Below are 19103 nucleotides of genomic sequence, written 5' to 3'. Positions count from 1 at the left end.
TATACCCATCATAATTTTATACACATCTATCAAATCTCCCCTCATTCTTCTAAGTTCCAGGGAATAAAGTCCTAACCTATTCAACCTTTCTCTGTAACTCAGTTTCTCAAGTCCTGGCAACATCTTTGTAAACCTTCTCTGCACTCTTTCAACCTTAATAATATCCTTCCTGTAATTAGGTGACCAAAACTGCATACAATACTCCAAATTCAGCCTCACCAATGTCTTATACAACTTCACCATAACATTCCAACTCTTATACTCAATACTTTGATTTATAAAGGCCAATGTGCCAAAAGCTTTCTTTACGACCCTATCTAACTGTGACGCAACTTTTAGTGAACTGTGTATTTGTATTCCCAGATCCCTCTGTTCTACTGCACTCCTCAGTGTCCTACCATTTACCTTGTATGCTCTACCTTGGTTTGTCCTTCCAAAGCGCAATACCTCACACTTGTCTGTATTAAACTCCACTGATCCCTGTGGCACACCACTAGTCACAGTCCTCCACTCAGAGAAGCAATCCTTCACTACCACTCTCTGACTTCTCCCATTGAGCCAATGTCTAATCCAATTAACTATCTCACCATGTATACCTAGTGACTGAATCTTCCTAACTAACCTCCCATGCAGAATCCACAGCCTTCCCTTCATCCACTTTCCTGGTAACCTCCTTGAAAAACTCTAATAGATTTGTTAAACATGACCTACCATGCACAAAGCCATGTTGACCCTCCCTAATAAGTCCCTGTCTATCCAAATACTTATAGATCCTTCCAATAATTTACCTACTACTGACGTCAAATTTACCAGCCTATAATTTCCCAGATTACTTTTAGAGCCTTTTTAAACAACGGAACAATATGAGCTATCCTCCAATCCTCCGGCATCTCACCCGTGGATACCGACATTTTAAATATATCAGCCAAGGCCCCTGCAATTTCAACACTAGTCTCCATCAAGGTCCGCAGGAATACTATGTCAGGTCCTGGGGATTTATCTACTCTGATTTGCCTCAAGACAGCAAGCACCTCCTCCTCTTTAATCTGTATAGGTTCCATGACCTCACTACTTGTTTGCCTTATTTCCACTGACTCCATGTCAGTTTCTGTAGTAAATACAGTAAACCCATTTAAGATCTCCCCCATTTATTTTAGTTCCATACGTAGCTGACCATTCTGGTCTTAAAGAGGACCAATTTTATCCCTTACTATCCTTTTATAATCATATAACCATATAACAATTACAGCACGGAAACAGATCATCCCGGCCCTTCTAGTCCATGCCGAACGCTTACTCTCACCTAATCCCACTGACCCGCACTCAGCCCATAACCTTCCATTCCTTTCCTGTCCATATACCTATCCAATTTTACTTTAAATGACAATACCGAACCTGACTCTACCACTTCTACTGGAAGCTCATTCCACACAGCTACCACTCTCTGAGCAAAGAAATTCCCCCTCATGTTACCCTTAAACTTTTGCCCCCTAAGTCTCAACTCATGTCCTCTTGTTTGAATCTTCCCTACTCTCAATGGAAAAAGCCTATCCACGTCAACTCTATCTATCCCCTCATAATTCTAAATACCTCTATCAAGTCCCCCCTCAACCTTCTATGCTCCAAAGAATAAAGACCTAACTTGTTTAATCTTTCACTGTAACTTAGGTGCTGAAACCCAGGTAACATTCTAGTACATCTTCTCTGTACTCTCTCTATTTTGTTGACATCTTTCCTATAATTCGGTGACCAGAACTGTACACAATACTCCAAATTCGGCCTTACCAATGCCTTGTACAATTTTAACATTACATCCCAATTCCTATACTCAATGCTCTGATTTATAAAGGCCAACATACCAAAAGCTTTCTTCACCACCCTATCCACATGAGATTCCACCTTCAGGGAACCATGCACCATTATTCCTAGATCACTCTGCTCTACTGCATTCCTTGGTGCCCTACCATTTACCATGTATGTCCTATTTGGATTAGTCCTACCAAAATGTAGCACCTCACATTTATCAGCATTAAACTCCATCTGCCATTGCTCAGCCCACTCTTCTAACTGGCCTAAATCTCTCTGCAAACTTTGAAAACCTACTTCATTATCCACAACGCCACCTACCTTAGTATCATCTGCATACTTACTAATCCAATTTACTACTCCATTATCCAGATCATTAATGTATATGACAAACAACATTGGACCCAATACAGATCCCTAGGCACACCACTAGTCACCAGCCTCGAACCTGACAAACTACTGCCACCACTACTCTCTGGCATCTCCCATCCAGCCACTGTTGAATCCATTTTACTACTTCAATATTAATACCTAACGATTGAACCTTCCTAACTAACTTTCCATGTGGAACCTTGTCAAAGGCCTTACTGAAGTCCATATAGACAACATCCACTGCTTTACCCTCATCAACTTTTCTCGTAACCTCTACAAAAAATTCAATAAGATTTGTCAAACATGACCTTCCACGCACAAATCCATGTTGACTGTTCCTAATCAGACCCTGTCTATCCAGATAATTATATATACCATCTCTAAGAATACTTTCCATTAATTTACCCACCACTGACGTCAAACTGACAGGCCTATAATTGCTAGGTTTACTCTTAGAACACTTCTTAAACAATGGAACCACATGAGCAATACGCCAATCCCCCGGCACCATCCCCATTTCTAATGACATTTGAAATATTTCTGTCAGAGCCCCTGCTATTTCTGCACTAACCTCCCTCAAGGTCCCAAGGAATATCCTGTCAGGACCCGGAGATTTATCCACTTTTATATTCCTTAAAAGTGCCAGTACTTCCTCCTCTTTTATCTTCATAGTTTCCATAACTTCCCTACTTGTTTCCCTTACCTTACACAATTCAATACCCTTCTCCAGTTCTATCCTTCTCCATAATTATATTGAAACTAATGGCATTGTGATCACTGGACCTGAAGTGCTCCCCAACACATACCTCTGTCACCTGACCTATTCCATTCCCTAACAGAAGATCCAACACTGCCCCTTCTCTAGTTGGTACCTCTATGTATTGCTGCAAAAAACTGTCCTGCAGACATTTTACAAACTCCAAACCATCCATCCCTTTTACAGTATGGGCTTCCCAGTCTATATGTGGAAAATTAAAATCTCCCACAATCACAACCCTGTGCTTACTAGAAATATCTGCTATCTCCTTGCAAATTTGCTCCTCCAATTCTCGCTCTCCATTAAGTGGTCTATAATACACCCCTATAAGTGTTACTACACCTTTCCCATTCCTCAATTCCACCCAAATAGTCTCCCTAGACGAGCCCTCTAATCCATCCTGCCAGAGCACCGCTGTAATATTTTATCTGACAAGCAATGCAACACCTCCCCCTCTTGTCCCTCCAATTCTATCACACCTGAAGCAACAAAATCTTAGTTGCCAATCACACCCCTCCTGCAACCATGTTTCACTAATAGCTACATCATACTTCCAGGTATCAATCCGTGCTCTAAGCTCATCCACCTTTCTTACAATGCTCCTAGCATTAAAATAAATGCATTTAAGAAATTCTCCACCTTTTCCTCTCTGTTTATCTCTAACAGTACAAAGAACTTTACTGTCTTCTTTTTCTTCCTTCTCCCATACATCTGATCCTACACTCTGGTTCCCCTCCCCCCTTGTATCTAGTTTAAATCCACTGGAGCCTCTCTAGCAAACCTACCTGCAAGAATATTTGTCCCCCTCCAGTTCAGATGTAAAAAGTCCTGCCGGAACAGGTCCCACCTTCCCTGGAAAACAGACCAATTATCTATAAATCTGAAGCCCTCCCTCCTGCACTATGTCTTCAGCCATGTGTTGATCTGCACTATCTTACTATTTCTAAACCCACCTGCACGTGGCACTGGTAGCAATCCTGAGATTGCTATCCTGGAGGTCCTGTCCTTTAACTTGGCACCTAGCTCCCTAAACTCACCTTTCAGGACCTCCTCACTCTTCCTACCCAAGTCATTGGTCCCTACATGGACCACAACATCCAGTTGCTCACCCTACCTCTTGAGAATACTGAGAACTCGATCCGAGATATCGCGGACCCTAGCACCAGGGAGGCAACAGACCATCTGGGATTCTTGATCTCTTCCACAGAACCTCATATCTGTCCCCCTAACTATTGAATCCCCTAACACTACTGCTCTCCTCTTTTCCCTCCTTCCCTTCTGAGCTGAGGGTCCGGTCTCGGTGCCAGAGATGCAACCACTGCAACTTGTTCCTGGTCGGTCATCCCCACCAACAGTATCTAAAACGGTATACTTATTGTTGATGGGAACAGCCACAGGGGTGCTCTGCTCTTCCTGTCTATTCCCCTTCCCTCTCCTGACAGTCACCCAACTACCTGTCTCCTGACTCCTAGGGGTGACTATCTCCCTGAAACTCCTGTCTATTTCTGCCTCTGCCTCCCGAATGATCCGAAGTTCATCCAGCTCCAGCTCCAGTTCCCTAACACGGTTTGTCAGGAGCTGCAGCTGGATGCACCTTTCGCAGGTGTAGTCATCAGGGACAACAGTGCTCACCCTGACTTCCCACATACTTCAAACGGAGCACTCAACTGCCCTAACTGCTGCCTCCATTACCTACTCCTAATCTAATTAGATTAATTAAAGGAGTTTACCCGGCCTTACCTCACCTGGAGTGAAGCTCGTACTCAGCCTCTGCTCACTTTTTAAATTCTCCTGCTGCCTCACTTGCTGACTTTCACACACTTTTGCTTTTAATATACCTGTAGAAGCTCTTAGGATTATCCTTCACCTTGACTGCCAAAGCAACCTCATGTCTTCTTTTAGCTCTCCTGATTTCTTTCTTAAGTATTTTCTTGCACTTTTTATACTTCTCAAGCATCTTATTTGCTCCTTGTTGCCTATACCTGTCATACATCTCTCTCCTTCTTTATCAGATTTCCAATATCCCTTGAAAACCAAGGTTCTTTATTCTTATTCACTTTGCCTTTAATCCTGACAGGAACATACAAACTCTGCACTCTCAAAATTTCTCCTTTGAAGGCCTCCCACTTACCAATCACATCCTTCCCAGAGAACAACCTGTCCCAATCCACGCTTTTTAGATCCTTTCTCATTTCTTCAAATTTGGACATTTTCCAGTTTAGTACCTCAACCCGAGGACCAGATCTATCTTTATCCATGACCAAGTTGAAACTAATGGCGTTATGATCACTAGACCCAAAGTGTTTCCCTACACACACTTCAGTCACTTGTCCTAACTCGTTCCTAATAGGAGATCTAATATTGCATCCTCTCTAGTTGGTACCTCTATAAATTGATTTAGAAAACTTTTCTGAACACATTTTACAAACCCTAACCCATCTAGACCTTTAACAGTATGTGAGTCCCAATCAATATGTGGAAAATTAAAATCCCCTACTATCACAACTTTATGTTTCCTGCAGTTGTCTGCTATCTCTCTGCAGATTTGCTCCTCCAATTCTAGCTGATTATTGGGTGGTCTATAATACAACCCCATTAATGTAGTCATACCTTTCCTGTTTCTCAGCTCCACCCATATGGCCTCGGTAGACAAGCCCTCTAATCTGTCCTGCCTGAGCACTTCTGTAACATTTTCCCTGGCTAGCAATGCCAACCCCCCCCCCCCCCCCCCCAACCCTTCATCCCTCTGCCTCTGTCACATCTGAAACATCAGAACCCTGGAACATTAAGCTGCCAGTCCTGCCCCTCCTGTAGCCAAGTTTCACTAATGGTTACAATTTCATAATTCCATGTGTTAATCCACGTCCTCAGCTCGTCTGCCTTCCCCATAATACTCCTCGCATTGAAACAGACACACTTCAGAAGATTATTACTACCACACACAACCCTTCTATTTCTCAGCAGGTCGGGCAGAATCTGTTGAAATGAGCATTTCTGGCTCATTTCAATGGATGCTGCCTGACCTGCTGAGTTCATCCAGCTTTTGTACGTGTTGATTTGACCACAGCATCTGCAGTGTACTTTGTGTTTACCTTTCTATTTCTGACTTTGCATGAACTTTTAACATCATTTATTTTCACCCCCAATCCACTATCTGCTCTGGCACTCTGATTCCCATCCCCCAGCAAATCTAGTTTAAACCCTCCCAAATAACACTAACAAGCCTCCCTGCAAGGATATTGGTCCCCCTGTAGTTCAGGTGTATACTGTCTCTCTTGCACAGGTCCCACCTGCCCCAGAAGAGGTCCCAATGATTCTGAAATCTGAAATCCTGCCCCCTACACCAGTTCCTCAGCCACGTGTTCATCCTCCAGAGTATCCTACATTTACCCTCACTGGCACGTGGCGCAGGTAGCAATCCTGAGATTACTACCCGCGAGGTCCTGCTTTTTAACTTCCTACCAAGCTCTCTATACTCATTCTTCAGGACCTCCTCACTCTTTCTTCCTACGTCATTGGTACTGGTGTGTACCATGACATCTGGCTGCTCACCGTCCCACTTCAGAATGCTGTGCATGCGATTAGAGACATTTCCGACCCTTGCACCTGGGAGGCAACAAACCATCTGGGAGTCTCTGTCACGACCACTGAACCTTCTGTCTGCACCTCTATCGAGTTCCCTATCACTACCGCCCTCCTCTTCTTCCACCCTCCCTTCTGCACTGCAGAACCAGACTCAGTGCCAGAGATGTGGCTGCCGCAGCTTGTCCCATGTAAGTCATCCCCCACAACAGTATCCAAATTAGTATACTTGTTGTTGAGGGGAATGACCACAGGGGAGCCCTGCTCTGCCTGCACTTTCCCCTTCCCTCGCCTGACAGTAACCCAATTACCTGTGTCCTGCTCCTTTGGCGTAGCTATCTCCCTGAACCTACTATCTATAAACTCCTCATTCTCCGAAATTATCTGGAGATCATCCAGCTCCTGCTCCAGTTCCCTAACGTGGTCTGTTAGGAGCTGCAGCTGGATGCACTTCTTGCAGGTGTCGTTGTCAGGGACACCAGAAGTCTCCCTGACTTCACACATCCTGCAAGAGGAGCATTCCAACATCCTGCTTGGCATTCTCTCTAAACTTATTAGTTAAAAAAGAAATCGAATGAGAAAAAAAACAACAACAATTTATCAGAATCTACCCTCACCTCTACCTGTTCACGTCGAAGCCTGTTGAGCCAAAGCCATCCCACTCTGACTCAGTCCACTCCGACGATGGCTGCTTCGCTAGACGAAACTTCTTGTATGGTGAGCTAGCTGACCGTCTGTCTTCAGCTCCTCCGCTCCCAATTGGTTGGCCGTTTAAAAAACTGAAAAAGTCTGCAAATCCTCTCCTTCTCAAGCTCTGACGATGGCCGCTTCGCTAGACGAAACTTCTTGTATGGTGAGCTAGCTGACCGGCTGTCTTCAGCTCCTCCGCTCCCAATTGGTTGGCCATTTATAAAACTGAAAAAGCCCATGAATCGTCTCCTTCTCGAGCTCTTTCCAAAAATCTTCTGATTTTTAGTGAAGATAGGCCCAGAGCCATCAAACACTCTTCATATGACAAGGCACTCATTCTTGGAATTATTTTTGTGAAGATCCTCTAAATCCTGTCCAGTTTCAGCATATCCTTTCTAAGATAATGGGCCTAAAATTGCTCACAATACACCAATAATAGGCCTCACCATGCTTTATAAAGACTCAACATTACATGTTGCTTTTATATTCTAGTCCTCTTGAAAGGAATGCCAACATCACATTTGTCTTCCTGACTGTAGACTTAACCTACAAATTGACCTTCAGAGAGTCCTGCACAAAGACTCCAAAGTCCCTTTACACCTCAGTATTTTGTATTTTCTCTTCATTTAGAAAACAGTCCACACTTTTATTTCCTTTATTACCAAAGCAAATGACCATACACTTCCTAACACCGTATTCCATCTACCATTTCTTTGCCCATTCTCTTAATGTCTAAGTCCTTCTGTAGCCTCTCTACTTCCTCAAAACTATCTGCCCCTTCACCTATCTTCATATCATCTGAAAACTTTGCAACAAAGCCATCAAATGCCCCAGCTTGCTCAACATATACTCATCAGAAATGCTCACTAATCCAGGGAGGGACATGTGACAATAGTAACTTTACTATTGTTGGCCAGAAAGAATGAGAATCTTCAAATCAGTGAATTCAAATGAATCAAGGACAGTGGAAGTGGTCTTTGTTCTTGCCGTGTGCTTGGGGGATGGAGGCTTCCATTTTGTGAAGACACTCTATTCTCCATTTTGTGAGCTTGACATGCTGGACTTGATTAGTGTTTTCAAGAAGGCACAAAGACTCTTCAGGTAATCTGCTGGACTGGAGGTCATTTCCAAATAAGGAGTTATTTGTGAGGTGTTTAGTTGGCTATAACATGCGCACAAGGTATTTAGTGTATGAATTCATGTACTTGTTAGTTTGAACAATAAAGGTAATTCTCAGTAAATACAGATCTCTCTGTGCTTCACTCAGAATCGTTGGAAGAGGTAGAAGCGGTAGCTCTCTCTCTCTCTTTTTCCAACAGAATTGGCGTCCCTGGGTGGGCTCAAGGTTAAATCTCTTGTTGAGTCAGCACGAGACTCGAGCTGGACCATGTGGGTGAGAAACAGAAATCGGGGCTGGGTAACTGGTTGGTAGTGACCCAGGATGAAGAATTTAGGGAAATCTTCAAGTCCGAAGGACTTGGATAGTTTTGATTGGAGGGAATTCCTCCAGAAGTACATATTGGGGAAACGGCTACAATACGGGGAGTGTGCTGGACACACCAGCGGTAAAGGCGGTGAAGTGTTGTTTAGAATTGCCCGAGGGAAATTGTCGGACAAGGAATTTAAGCGACTACTGAAACCAGTAGCAGTTGCCTGCCTCATTGAGGAATTAATAGGAAATCGGCAAAAAGCCGACGCTGAGAGAGATAAGTTAGCAGATGAAAACAAAAGAATCCGAGAGGAGTTAGAAAACGAAAACAGAATGCTCAGAAAGGAATTACAAATCCTCAAGGGAAATTTTACAGATTTGCAGGGACAAAGAAGTATGGATTAGGTGCATATGAATCAGTTTCAGCTGAAATGCAAGAAACTCGTTAAAGAACAGAGTAAACTGGAAAAGTAAGCTAATTTAGCCAAGAGCCAAGCAGAAGAATTAAAGAAACAGGGCAGTAATTTAAAAACAGCTATAAATGTGATACAGAAATCAGTTTCTGAAAAGAGAAGTAATACTAGTGACCATACAAAGTGTTTAAAACAAATACAAAAGCTGCAGGACCAACTTTCTGCACAGAGAGGAATATGTGCCTTTGGATCTGAAAGAGGGGAAGAGAGTGAATGTGTAGATATAGATTGGAATGGTTTAGCTGATGATGCGACTAGATATGGTCTTGATAATGATGAAGCGCTTTTTCCTGAGGATCCCCCGCCCGCATACAATACTAAGGAATCACCGGTGCCAACGGCACCACTAGCCCCCCTAGTTACTATTCGAGAGGGGGGAGCTGGGGCAGGAAATCAAAACCAGAATATAACATACACTACTCCGTTTGGAGTACAGCAGCTCAGAGATATTGCCAAAGATATCAGAATTTGTGGGTTCAGAGATGACCCTCAAGAACTGTTTCAAGCCACTAATCATCAGAGAATAATACACGGTCTAGATGATGCCGAGGAAAGGAAATTGATTATAATGTGTTTACATCCAAACATACACTCAGCTTTGCCAAATATACAACAACAAGGTGGGGGCACAAATGAGGAATTAAAGACGGCAATATTGACAGTTATGGGTATTAACAGAGGCGATCCTGTAGAGGCGCTAGCCAAATGTTACCAGAGGAGAGGTGAACAACCCATGGCGTTTGCGTCCCGTTTATGGACGGTGTTCCAAGGAGTATATGGAACAACAGTAGATCGAGGCCATTTAGGACCAGAGCTCTTAAATAGATGGTTAAGGACATTGGTGGCTCACTCTACTGATGAATCTAAAAAGGTATTAGACATGTTTGATCCCACTGACCCTACACATAATCAGGCATGGATACTGAGGAAAATGAGTAGAGCATGGGAATAGGAGACACAAAGGCCAAATAAACCCGCTAATGGGAAATTGCTGTCTGTTGGAGGTAAGGCAACTGCCTGGAGAAATGAGGGTAGTGGACCCACTCCAAATATCACCCCACCATACTATCAAGTGACTAGGAGAACCAGAGGAAATGAAACAGTGTCGAGAACAGGGAGACTTGGAGGTGGAGTGTTTAAATGCTATAATTGTGGTCGAGAGGGACACATCAAGAGAGAATGTCTAAACCTAAGAAGTGGCAGAGTAGGGCAAGGAGGTGTGACCTTGGAGGGGCCAGACAGAACAAGCCCACAAAACAATGTGGTGGAGACATCGCCATCTGGGGGATTGTACCCCGAGCTTCAATGACGGTGTCAGGCCTCACCAACATGGGTGTGTGACACAAGGTGGGACGAAACTGGAAGACCTCTAGTAAATGGTTGGGTCAGAGGCTGCCCTGTTACCTTTTTATGGGACACTGGAGGATCCTGAACCACCGGCAACACCACTAACGTAACTAATGCAAACTGGGAAATACAAGGTAAAATTATCTTAAGTAGATTTACAGGTCATTCACAAATGGGACACGTGAGTGCACCCTTAGAAGTTAGAATAGGAGACATAGCATTAGGACATTCCATAGTGCTAGTTGAATTACTCCGGGAGCAGGAACATATACTGGGGAGTGATTACATGGCCAAAGCGGGACTTTGTTTTGATCCAGTTAACTCTATGATTTGGCAAATGCCAACCGATATGAATGATACATGTCACAGACAAATTCCAGTAGGTGAATATCAGGATAGAATCTGCACCATGGGGGAAATGTGGATAAAACCAGAAGAGATGAGCAATGATCACATGGTACAGCAAATCATTACACAAAACTTAGGGGCATTTGCACGGTACAAGCATGACTGCGGAAAGATGATTGGCAGTGTGTGCATACAAGGTCCAGACCCCAAACCACAGAAGCAATATGGATTTCCAAAGAAAGCTGAGGAAGATGTGGATAAGGTAATGCAGAGTTTGGTACAACAAGGGGTACTGAGGCTAGTAGCCTCAACTAATAACTCACCCACATGGCCAGTGAGGAAACCCGATGGTAGTTGGAGATTGACAATAGACTATCGACTATTGAGAGCTGAATAAAGTAACCCCTTTAACAGCCCCAACTGTAGCAACTAACCCAGAAACAGTAGTCAAACAGAATGAAAAAGCGCAATGGTTTACAGTTTTAGACATAAACAATGGATTTTGGTCTATCCCATTAGAAAGAGAGTGTCAATACAAGTTTGCATTTACCTTTCAGGGACAGCAATATACATGGACTGCCCTACCACAGGGGTTCCATAATTCCCCATCTATATTTCACCAGCAGTTAAAGGAAGGCTTAGAGGTTCTCAATGCCTGAATGCTTGGTCCAATATGTAGATGATTTACTCCTGCAGACGGAAACTAAGCAGGAACATTATCAGCTATTGACAGAACTGTTGCAATTATTGCGTGCATTGGGACTAAAGGTAAAACCTAAAAAAGCACAGGTGATGAAACAAGAAGTTCGTTATTTGGGAATGATCTTGACACCGGGAAAAAGAGAAATTGATAAACGAAGAGTAGAGTCGGTTATGAAACTGCCTATTCCTCAAGATGTGAGAGGGCTGAGGTCCTTTCTGGGGCTAATAGGCTACTGTAGGGATCACATTGATGGATTTCCCACTAAGGCAGCTCCTTTAATGGGGTTACTGAAAAAGAATGTGGCATGGGAATGGAAATCAGAACACATGCAGGCCATCACAGACCTGAAGCAAGTGCTGGCCATGGCGTCTGCTTTGAAAACCCTAAATCTGAATGAACCATTCTCATCGGAGGTGGCTACAACTGATACCACCCTCTCAGCAGTCCTATTACAGGAGACGCATGGGAAGTTAAGACCAGTAGCGTATGCATCACGCATGCTCTCACCAGTAGAACAGGGGTATACTGTATGTGAAAAACACTTGTCAGCAGTTTTCTGGGCAGTACAACATTTCAACTACATAGTGGGCCTTAATCCACTTACGATATTGACAGAACATACCCCCATACAATTACTGTTAGATGGAAGGATTAAAGATGGCTCAGTAAGCCAAAACAGAATCGCCAGGTGGACATTGCTGTTGCAAGGGAGAAATATAACTGTAAAAAGAGTAAGTGCCACCACTATGTTAGCTGACAACCTGGTGTATCAAGGTGGTGAACATGAGTGTCAGGTTCTGATGGCAAATGATCCCAAGGGACCATATGTATCAAAACAAACAGGAGGGGGTAGAGACAAATCAGACAAAATAATGCTCGAGACCAAAGACACAAAGGAGAAGGGAAAACCCTATTTTAAAATTTTTGTGGATGGCTCCTCATCAGTACAGGATGGTGAGAGGAGAACTGTGTGTGGCATTTATGTAGAGGATGAACAGGGACAGGAAAGGTACAGTATAGCTTTAAAGCTACCCAAAACCATGAGCGCACAAGCAGCAGAATTGGCAGCTGTAGCATACGTGGTTAGCATCCAAAATATTTTCCACCTGGATCAGTCATACACTCTGATAGTATGTATGTTTGTAACAACCTTACAGAACATTTGCCTCTGTGGGAAGCAAGAGGGTTTGTTTCAGCTGACGGAAAGCCCCTTCCATCTGCTGCTCTGCTGCAATATATATTTGAAGAAGCAAAGGGGAAAGAATACGGAGTTGTAAAGGTGAAGGCTCACTCTAAATTGTCCCCTGAGGGGAATAAGAAGGCTGATGAGTTAGCAAAGCAAGGTGCTTTAAATGGGCAGGAATGGCAACCACAGATTGGGGAGATGGGAAGGCAGAAGGAACGACAGATTAAAGTTATGGATTTATCCGAGGAGCAGAAGAAGGATAAAGAATTAAAAAAAATAATAGGAGTAAGGTCAGAAGTGTATGAAGAATACAAGGGTGTATATGTTAAAGATGGAGTAGTCCTATATGAAGGAAAGTTTGTGGTTCCAGAGTTAGGAAGAAATCAGATGATCCACTGGTACCATGATTTATGGGGACACCTGGGAGCTGAAAGAACCCTGGAAAAAATCAAGGAGGTGTGTTGGTGGCCTAGGATGAAGGAGGATGTGGAACACTATGTCAAGAATTGTTTGATTTGTGCACAATATAATCCTGACGGAAATGTAAAGAAAGGAGCCCTCCGACATAACCAGACCAGTGGAAGGACCTTGGACTAATTTGCAGATAGATTATGTTGGACCCTTGCCACCAACCACAGGAGGGTACAAATATATCCTTGTAGTAGTAGATACTTTCACCAAATGGGTGGAAGCTTTCCCAACTAAGACTAACACAGCCAAAGCTACTGAAAAAATCTTATTGGAAAGGATTTTTACTCGTTGGGGATTACCTCGGAGTATAGAGTCAGATAGAGGCACGCATTTTACAGCCCAGATAATGCAAGATGCCATGGCACTTTTAGGAATTAAGCAGAGATTTCATATACCCTATAGACCACAGTCTAGTGGAATTGTGGAAAGAATGAACCGAACTTTAAAAAACATGATGGCCAAAATGGTACAACAACACTGAACAACATGGCAAGCAGTTCTGCCTTATGTGTTGATGGTAATAAGGAATACAGTGGCATCTTCAACAGGTTACACCCCTTATAAACTCATGACTGGAAGAAACATGAAAGGGTTAGAGGAGTTGTTAGGGTTAGATTTGTCAGAACCTGAAAAGTGTGTACAACAGTTGGTAGAGACAGTGAAAGAGGCCAATTATGTGGCAGCTCATCAAATAGGAAAGAAGAAGCAGCAGAGTAAAGCCTACTTTGACTCAAAAGTCAGTCCCATAGAATTAAGCCCAGGACAAAGAGTGATGATTAGAATACACCAACCCATTTCATTTTTAAATCCAAGGTTTGCAGGGCCCTATGAAATCATAGACAAAGCAAGTCCATCAGTATACAGGGTGCTAACTTCCCTAGATAAAAGTGGATGGTACCACATCAAACAGTTGAAATTGGTGGTGGAGAAACAGGAAAATTATCATCATCGACATGTAACAATTGATGTACATGATAGTCCCAATTTTGGAGACTTCACAATCGATGTACACAATAGTTCTGATTTGGAAGATCTGAATTTGGAACAATTATTCCAAGAAGGTGGCAGCAGATCTGACCAAGGAGGAGGTTTCCATTTTCTCAGTTTGAAATGTATAAATAAAATAAGGAGGAGAAATACATTGGTTGCTGCCTCCCCTGTCTTGAAATGAAATTGGGTGAGAAAAGATGGACGACTTGTATCCAAAGATGATTGGGAGCCTAGATTGCATGGGTTGGAAAATCAGATCGAAAACATGGATTTAAAGTAATTCAAGATTGAAACTGGAAATAACAGCAGATATTACCCTTTGTGTAATTACAGATTTAATTCAATATGAAGAGAATAATGCATTTTATGGTGATGGAATTGACCATGACTGGGGTCATGATTGGCTATGCTTCTGAAACATTACTGCTGATGAACTTGTCAACAACAACGTCATTATATGATCAAAAGAAACTTTTCTCAACGGATACGGGTAATACCGGTGCATGTGGAAGAAATGGAAGACTTGAATTTGTATTATGCTGGGGTAAATGGTTTGATATGTGTGGATAAAACATCAAATATTCCAGAGGGTACAAAGGTACAATTCCTATGTAATAAAATTTTAGAAGTGACTTAGACTTTCGGGATAAATTTTGGAATTGGGGATCAAATGTTCAAATACATCCATGGGTGAGGATAATCTCACATGCTGCAGTATTATTACTTTTTTGTACACTGATGATTGTATTATTTAATGTGTATCAACTCAGAAGATGGAAGGCTGAAATCATGCAAAAGGTAGACGGGAATGATTTTGCACTACTGAAAAAACGATGGCCAGTATAAAAATTGTATGAATTTAGTAAGTAAAAGTTATAATGTAAGTGCTGCAAACCTGCTGGGGATCCATGGCAATCCAATGGATGGTCAATAGAATAGAGGAGGATAGTGATCCTAAGATAAATCTTTGAATCAAGAGGAGGGATATGTTGGCCAGAAAGAATGAGAATCTTCAAATCAGTGAATTCAAATGAATCAAGGACAGTGGAAGTGGTCTTTGTTCTTGTCGTGTGCTTGGGGGATGGAGGCTGCCATTTTGTGAAGACACTCTATTCTCCATTTTGTGAGCTTGACATGCTGGACCTGATTAGTGTTTTAAAGAAGGCACAAAGACTCTTCAGGTAATCTGCTGGACTGGAGGTCATTTCCACATAAGGAGTTATTTGTGAAGTGTTCTTTGGTTGGCTATAGCATGCAGGATTGTGAATGCCTGAGGCAATTCAAGCTCATTGCTGACTGAGAACAAAGAGCCATGAGTCAGCAACTGTCCCTTGATGGGAAGAGGACAATAGATGGATGCTGCTTTGGACCAGAGCCAATGACCAGGTGTTAAAGGCCAGACACATGACCTGTGGCCAATGACACAGGAATGCGACATTTGAATTGATAAGAGATGAATATAAAAGTGGATGCTTTGTGGGTGCTGGTGGCAGTAACTTCGAAGAATAACCATCACAGATACAAGCGAGAAGAACCCTGCGTGAAGCACATGGAGAGTGAATTGGGACCATGAGGAACAAGAAGCGCCTGGCCAGCGTAAATTTCTCCGCCCGGGTAATACCTTTGCTATTCTTTGACTAACCAGGAGGGTCAGGGATACTTAGCAGGTGTGCGCACAAGGTATTTAGTGTATGAATTCACGTACTTGTTAGTTTGAACAATAAAGGTAATTGTCAGTAAATACAGATCTCTCTGTGCCTCACTCAGAATCGTTGGAAGAGTAGAAGCGGTAGCTCTCTCTCTCTCTCTTTTTTCCAACACTATAAATAAAGTGGAAGTGAAGTATGTGCAGTGAAAATTACGACTTAGAAGGTGCTCAGGAAGCTTAATGGTCTGAGAGTGGATAAATCTTGGGTTGCACCCTCGAGTTCTGAAGGAAGTAGCTGGAGAGACTGCGGAGGCATTAACAGTAATCTTTCAAGAATCAATAGATTCTGGCATTGTACCAGATGAATGGAAAATTGCAAATGTTACTCCGCTATTTAAGAAGGGTGGGAAGCAGCAGAAAGGAAACTATAGACCTGTTAGCCTGTAATCAGTAGTTGGGAAGTTGTTGGAATTGATTGTTAGGGATGAGATTACGGAGTACATGGAGGCACATGAAAAGATACGCCAAAGCCAGCATGGTTTCCTGAAAGGAAAATCCTGCCTGACTAAACTACTGCAATATTTTGAGGAAATTACAAGCAGAGTAAGGAGATGCAGTGGCGATGTGGTGTACTTGGATCTTCAGAAGGCCTTTGACAAGGTGCCGCACATGAGGCTGCTTAGCAAGCTAAGAGCCTATGGAATTACAGGGAAGTTACTAGCATGAGTTGAGTATTGGCTGATCAGCAGGAAACAGAGAGTGGGAATAAAGGGATCTTATTCTGGCTGGCTGCCGGTTACCAGTGGAGTTCCACAGGGGTCGGTGTTGGAACCACTGCTTTTTAAGATGTATGTTAATGATTTGGATTGTGGGATTAATGGATTTGTGGCTAAATTTGCTGATGATACAAAAGATAATTGGAGGAGTGGGTAATGTTGAGGAAACACAGAGCCTGCAGAGACACTTAGATAGTTTAGAGCAATGGACAAAGAAGTGGCAAATGAAATATAATGTTGCAAAGTGTACGGTCATGCACTTTGGTGGAAGAAATAAACAAGCAGACTATTATTTAGATGGGGAGAAAATTCAAAATGCAGAAATGCAAAGGGACTTGAGAGTCCTTATGCAGGATACCCTAAAGATTAACTTCCAGGTTGAGTCAGTGGTGAAGAAGGCGAATGCAATGTTGGCATTCATTTCCAGAGGTATAGATAAAGTATAACAGCAGGAATGTGATGTTGAGGCTCTATAAGGCACTCATGAGACCACACTTGGAGTACTGTGTGCAGTTTTGGGCTCCTTATTTTGGAAAGGATATAATGACATTGGAGAATGTTCAGAGAAAATTCACAAGAATGATTCCAGGAATGAAAGGGTTACTGTATGAGGAACGTCTGGCAGCTCTTGGGCTGTATTCAGGAAAATGAGGGGGGATCTCATAGAAACATTCCAAATGTTAAAAGGCCTGAACAGATTAGATATGGCAAAGTTATTTCCCATGGTAGGGGAGTTGAGGACAGAAGGGCACGACTTCAGGATTGAAGGACGTCCATTTAGAACAGAGATATGGAGAAATTACTTGAGTCAGAGGGGGGTAAATCTGTGGAATTTGTTACCACAGGTGGCTGTGGAGGCCAAGTCATTGCGTGCGTTTAAGGTAGAGATAGGTAGGTTCTTGATTAGCCTGGGCATTAAGGGGTATGGGGGAAAGGCAGTGGAGTGGGAATGAATGGAAGAATTGTAACAGCCCATGATTGAATGGTGGAGCAGACTCGATGGGCCGAATGGCCTACTTCTGCTACTATATCTTATGGTCTTACGAATACTCTGCTTATGTAAAATGTACTAATTGCATTCAAGAACAAATATACTTACTGTTAAAATGTAACAGAGCTTTCGGTGTGACTGGGGTTGATGTTAGTACCAGCATTTCTAATCCTTTTAGACCCTCTCGACAAACTTCTGCTGCTACCTCCTGGTTTATTTCAGTCACATGATCAAGTTCCAGTACTTGCAACCGGATACAGTTCCGAGCTGAGAGGGGAAAATAATTATCACAATAAAATTTGCACAGTTCAAAAGAAAACGAATGACACAATATTCTGAACTCATGGGAATTAATGTACATATTTTCATTTGGCTTCATAATTGGTTTCTCAGCCTGACTCTATTCTCACAAATACATTGTTCCCAATCATGTCTCTCCAGAAGCTGCTGCTTTCTTTCAGGACTGAGGAATTTAGAGAAAAATTTTTGTCTCTGCACTAGACAGCAATAAAACAGGAAAACTGAAGGAGTAATCTGCAATGAGAAACATAGAACACAGAAATTTACAGTACATTACAGGCCCTTCGTCCTATAATGTTGTGCCGACCATATAACTTACTCTACAGACTGCTTAGAATTACTCTAGTGCATACCCCTGACATCCCCTCAGTACCCATTTCCAAGCACTTTAAAACTACGCCTCCTCGTGTTAGCTATTTCAGCCCTGTGAAAAGCCTCTGACTATCCACACGATCAATGCCCCTCATCATCTTATACACCTCTATCAGGTCACCTGTCATCCTCTGTCACTCCAAGGACAAAAGGCAAACTACACTCAACCTATTCTCATAAGGTATGCCCTCTAATCCAGGCAACATCCTTGTAAATCTCCTCTACACTCTCTATAGTATCCACATACTTCCTGTGACCAGAACTGAACACAGTACTCCAAGTGGGGTCTGACCAAGGTCCTACATAGCCAAAACATTACCTCACAGGTCTTGAACTCAATCCCACATTTGATTAATGCCAACACAGCATATGCCTTCTTAACAACACTGTCAACCTGTGAGTGCTTTGAGTGTCATATTGACACAGATCCCAAGATCTCTCAGATCCTGCACACTGCTAAGAGCCTTGCCATTTATATCATATTCTGTCTTCAAATTTGACCTACCCAAATGAACCACCTCACACTTATCTGGGTTGAACTCCATCTGCCACTTCTCAGCCCAGTTCTACATCCTAAAGATGAACCACTATAAACTCTAACAACCATCCAGACTATCCACAAAACCCCCAACATTTGTTTCATCAGCAAACTTACTAACCCACGCTCGTACTTCTTCATCCAGGTAATTTCTAAGAATCACAAAGAGGAGGGGTCCCAGAACAGATCCTTACGGAACACCCCTGGTCTCCAATGTCCATGCAGAATACGAACCATCTACAACCGTAAGACCATAAGACACAGGAGCAGAATTAGGCTATCTGTCCCATCTAGGCTGTTCCGTCATTCAATCATGGCTGATCC

At 42.8% G+C, this 19103-nt stretch overlaps 1 protein-coding gene across 1 annotated transcript in view; it reads right to left on the bottom strand.

The window, feature by feature from the left end:
• The window catches only part of LOC140725861 (F-box only protein 41-like), a gene marked incomplete at its 5' end in the record, with an annotated part of 371488 nt that overhangs the window by 93460 nt on the left and 258925 nt on the right, over positions 1–19103 (bottom strand). The window contains one exon of the mRNA XM_073041806.1: positions 17678–17836. Coding sequence (XP_072897907.1) covers positions 17678–17836 — 159 coding nt within the window. The remainder of the gene's footprint in view (positions 1–17677; positions 17837–19103) is intronic.

The sequence above is a fragment of the Hemitrygon akajei genome, chromosome 4 (assembly GCF_048418815.1).
Source record: "Hemitrygon akajei chromosome 4, sHemAka1.3, whole genome shotgun sequence".
Taxonomy (NCBI): Eukaryota; Metazoa; Chordata; class Chondrichthyes; order Myliobatiformes; family Dasyatidae; genus Hemitrygon; species Hemitrygon akajei.
This window is presented reverse-complemented; position numbering and strand designations above follow the sequence as displayed.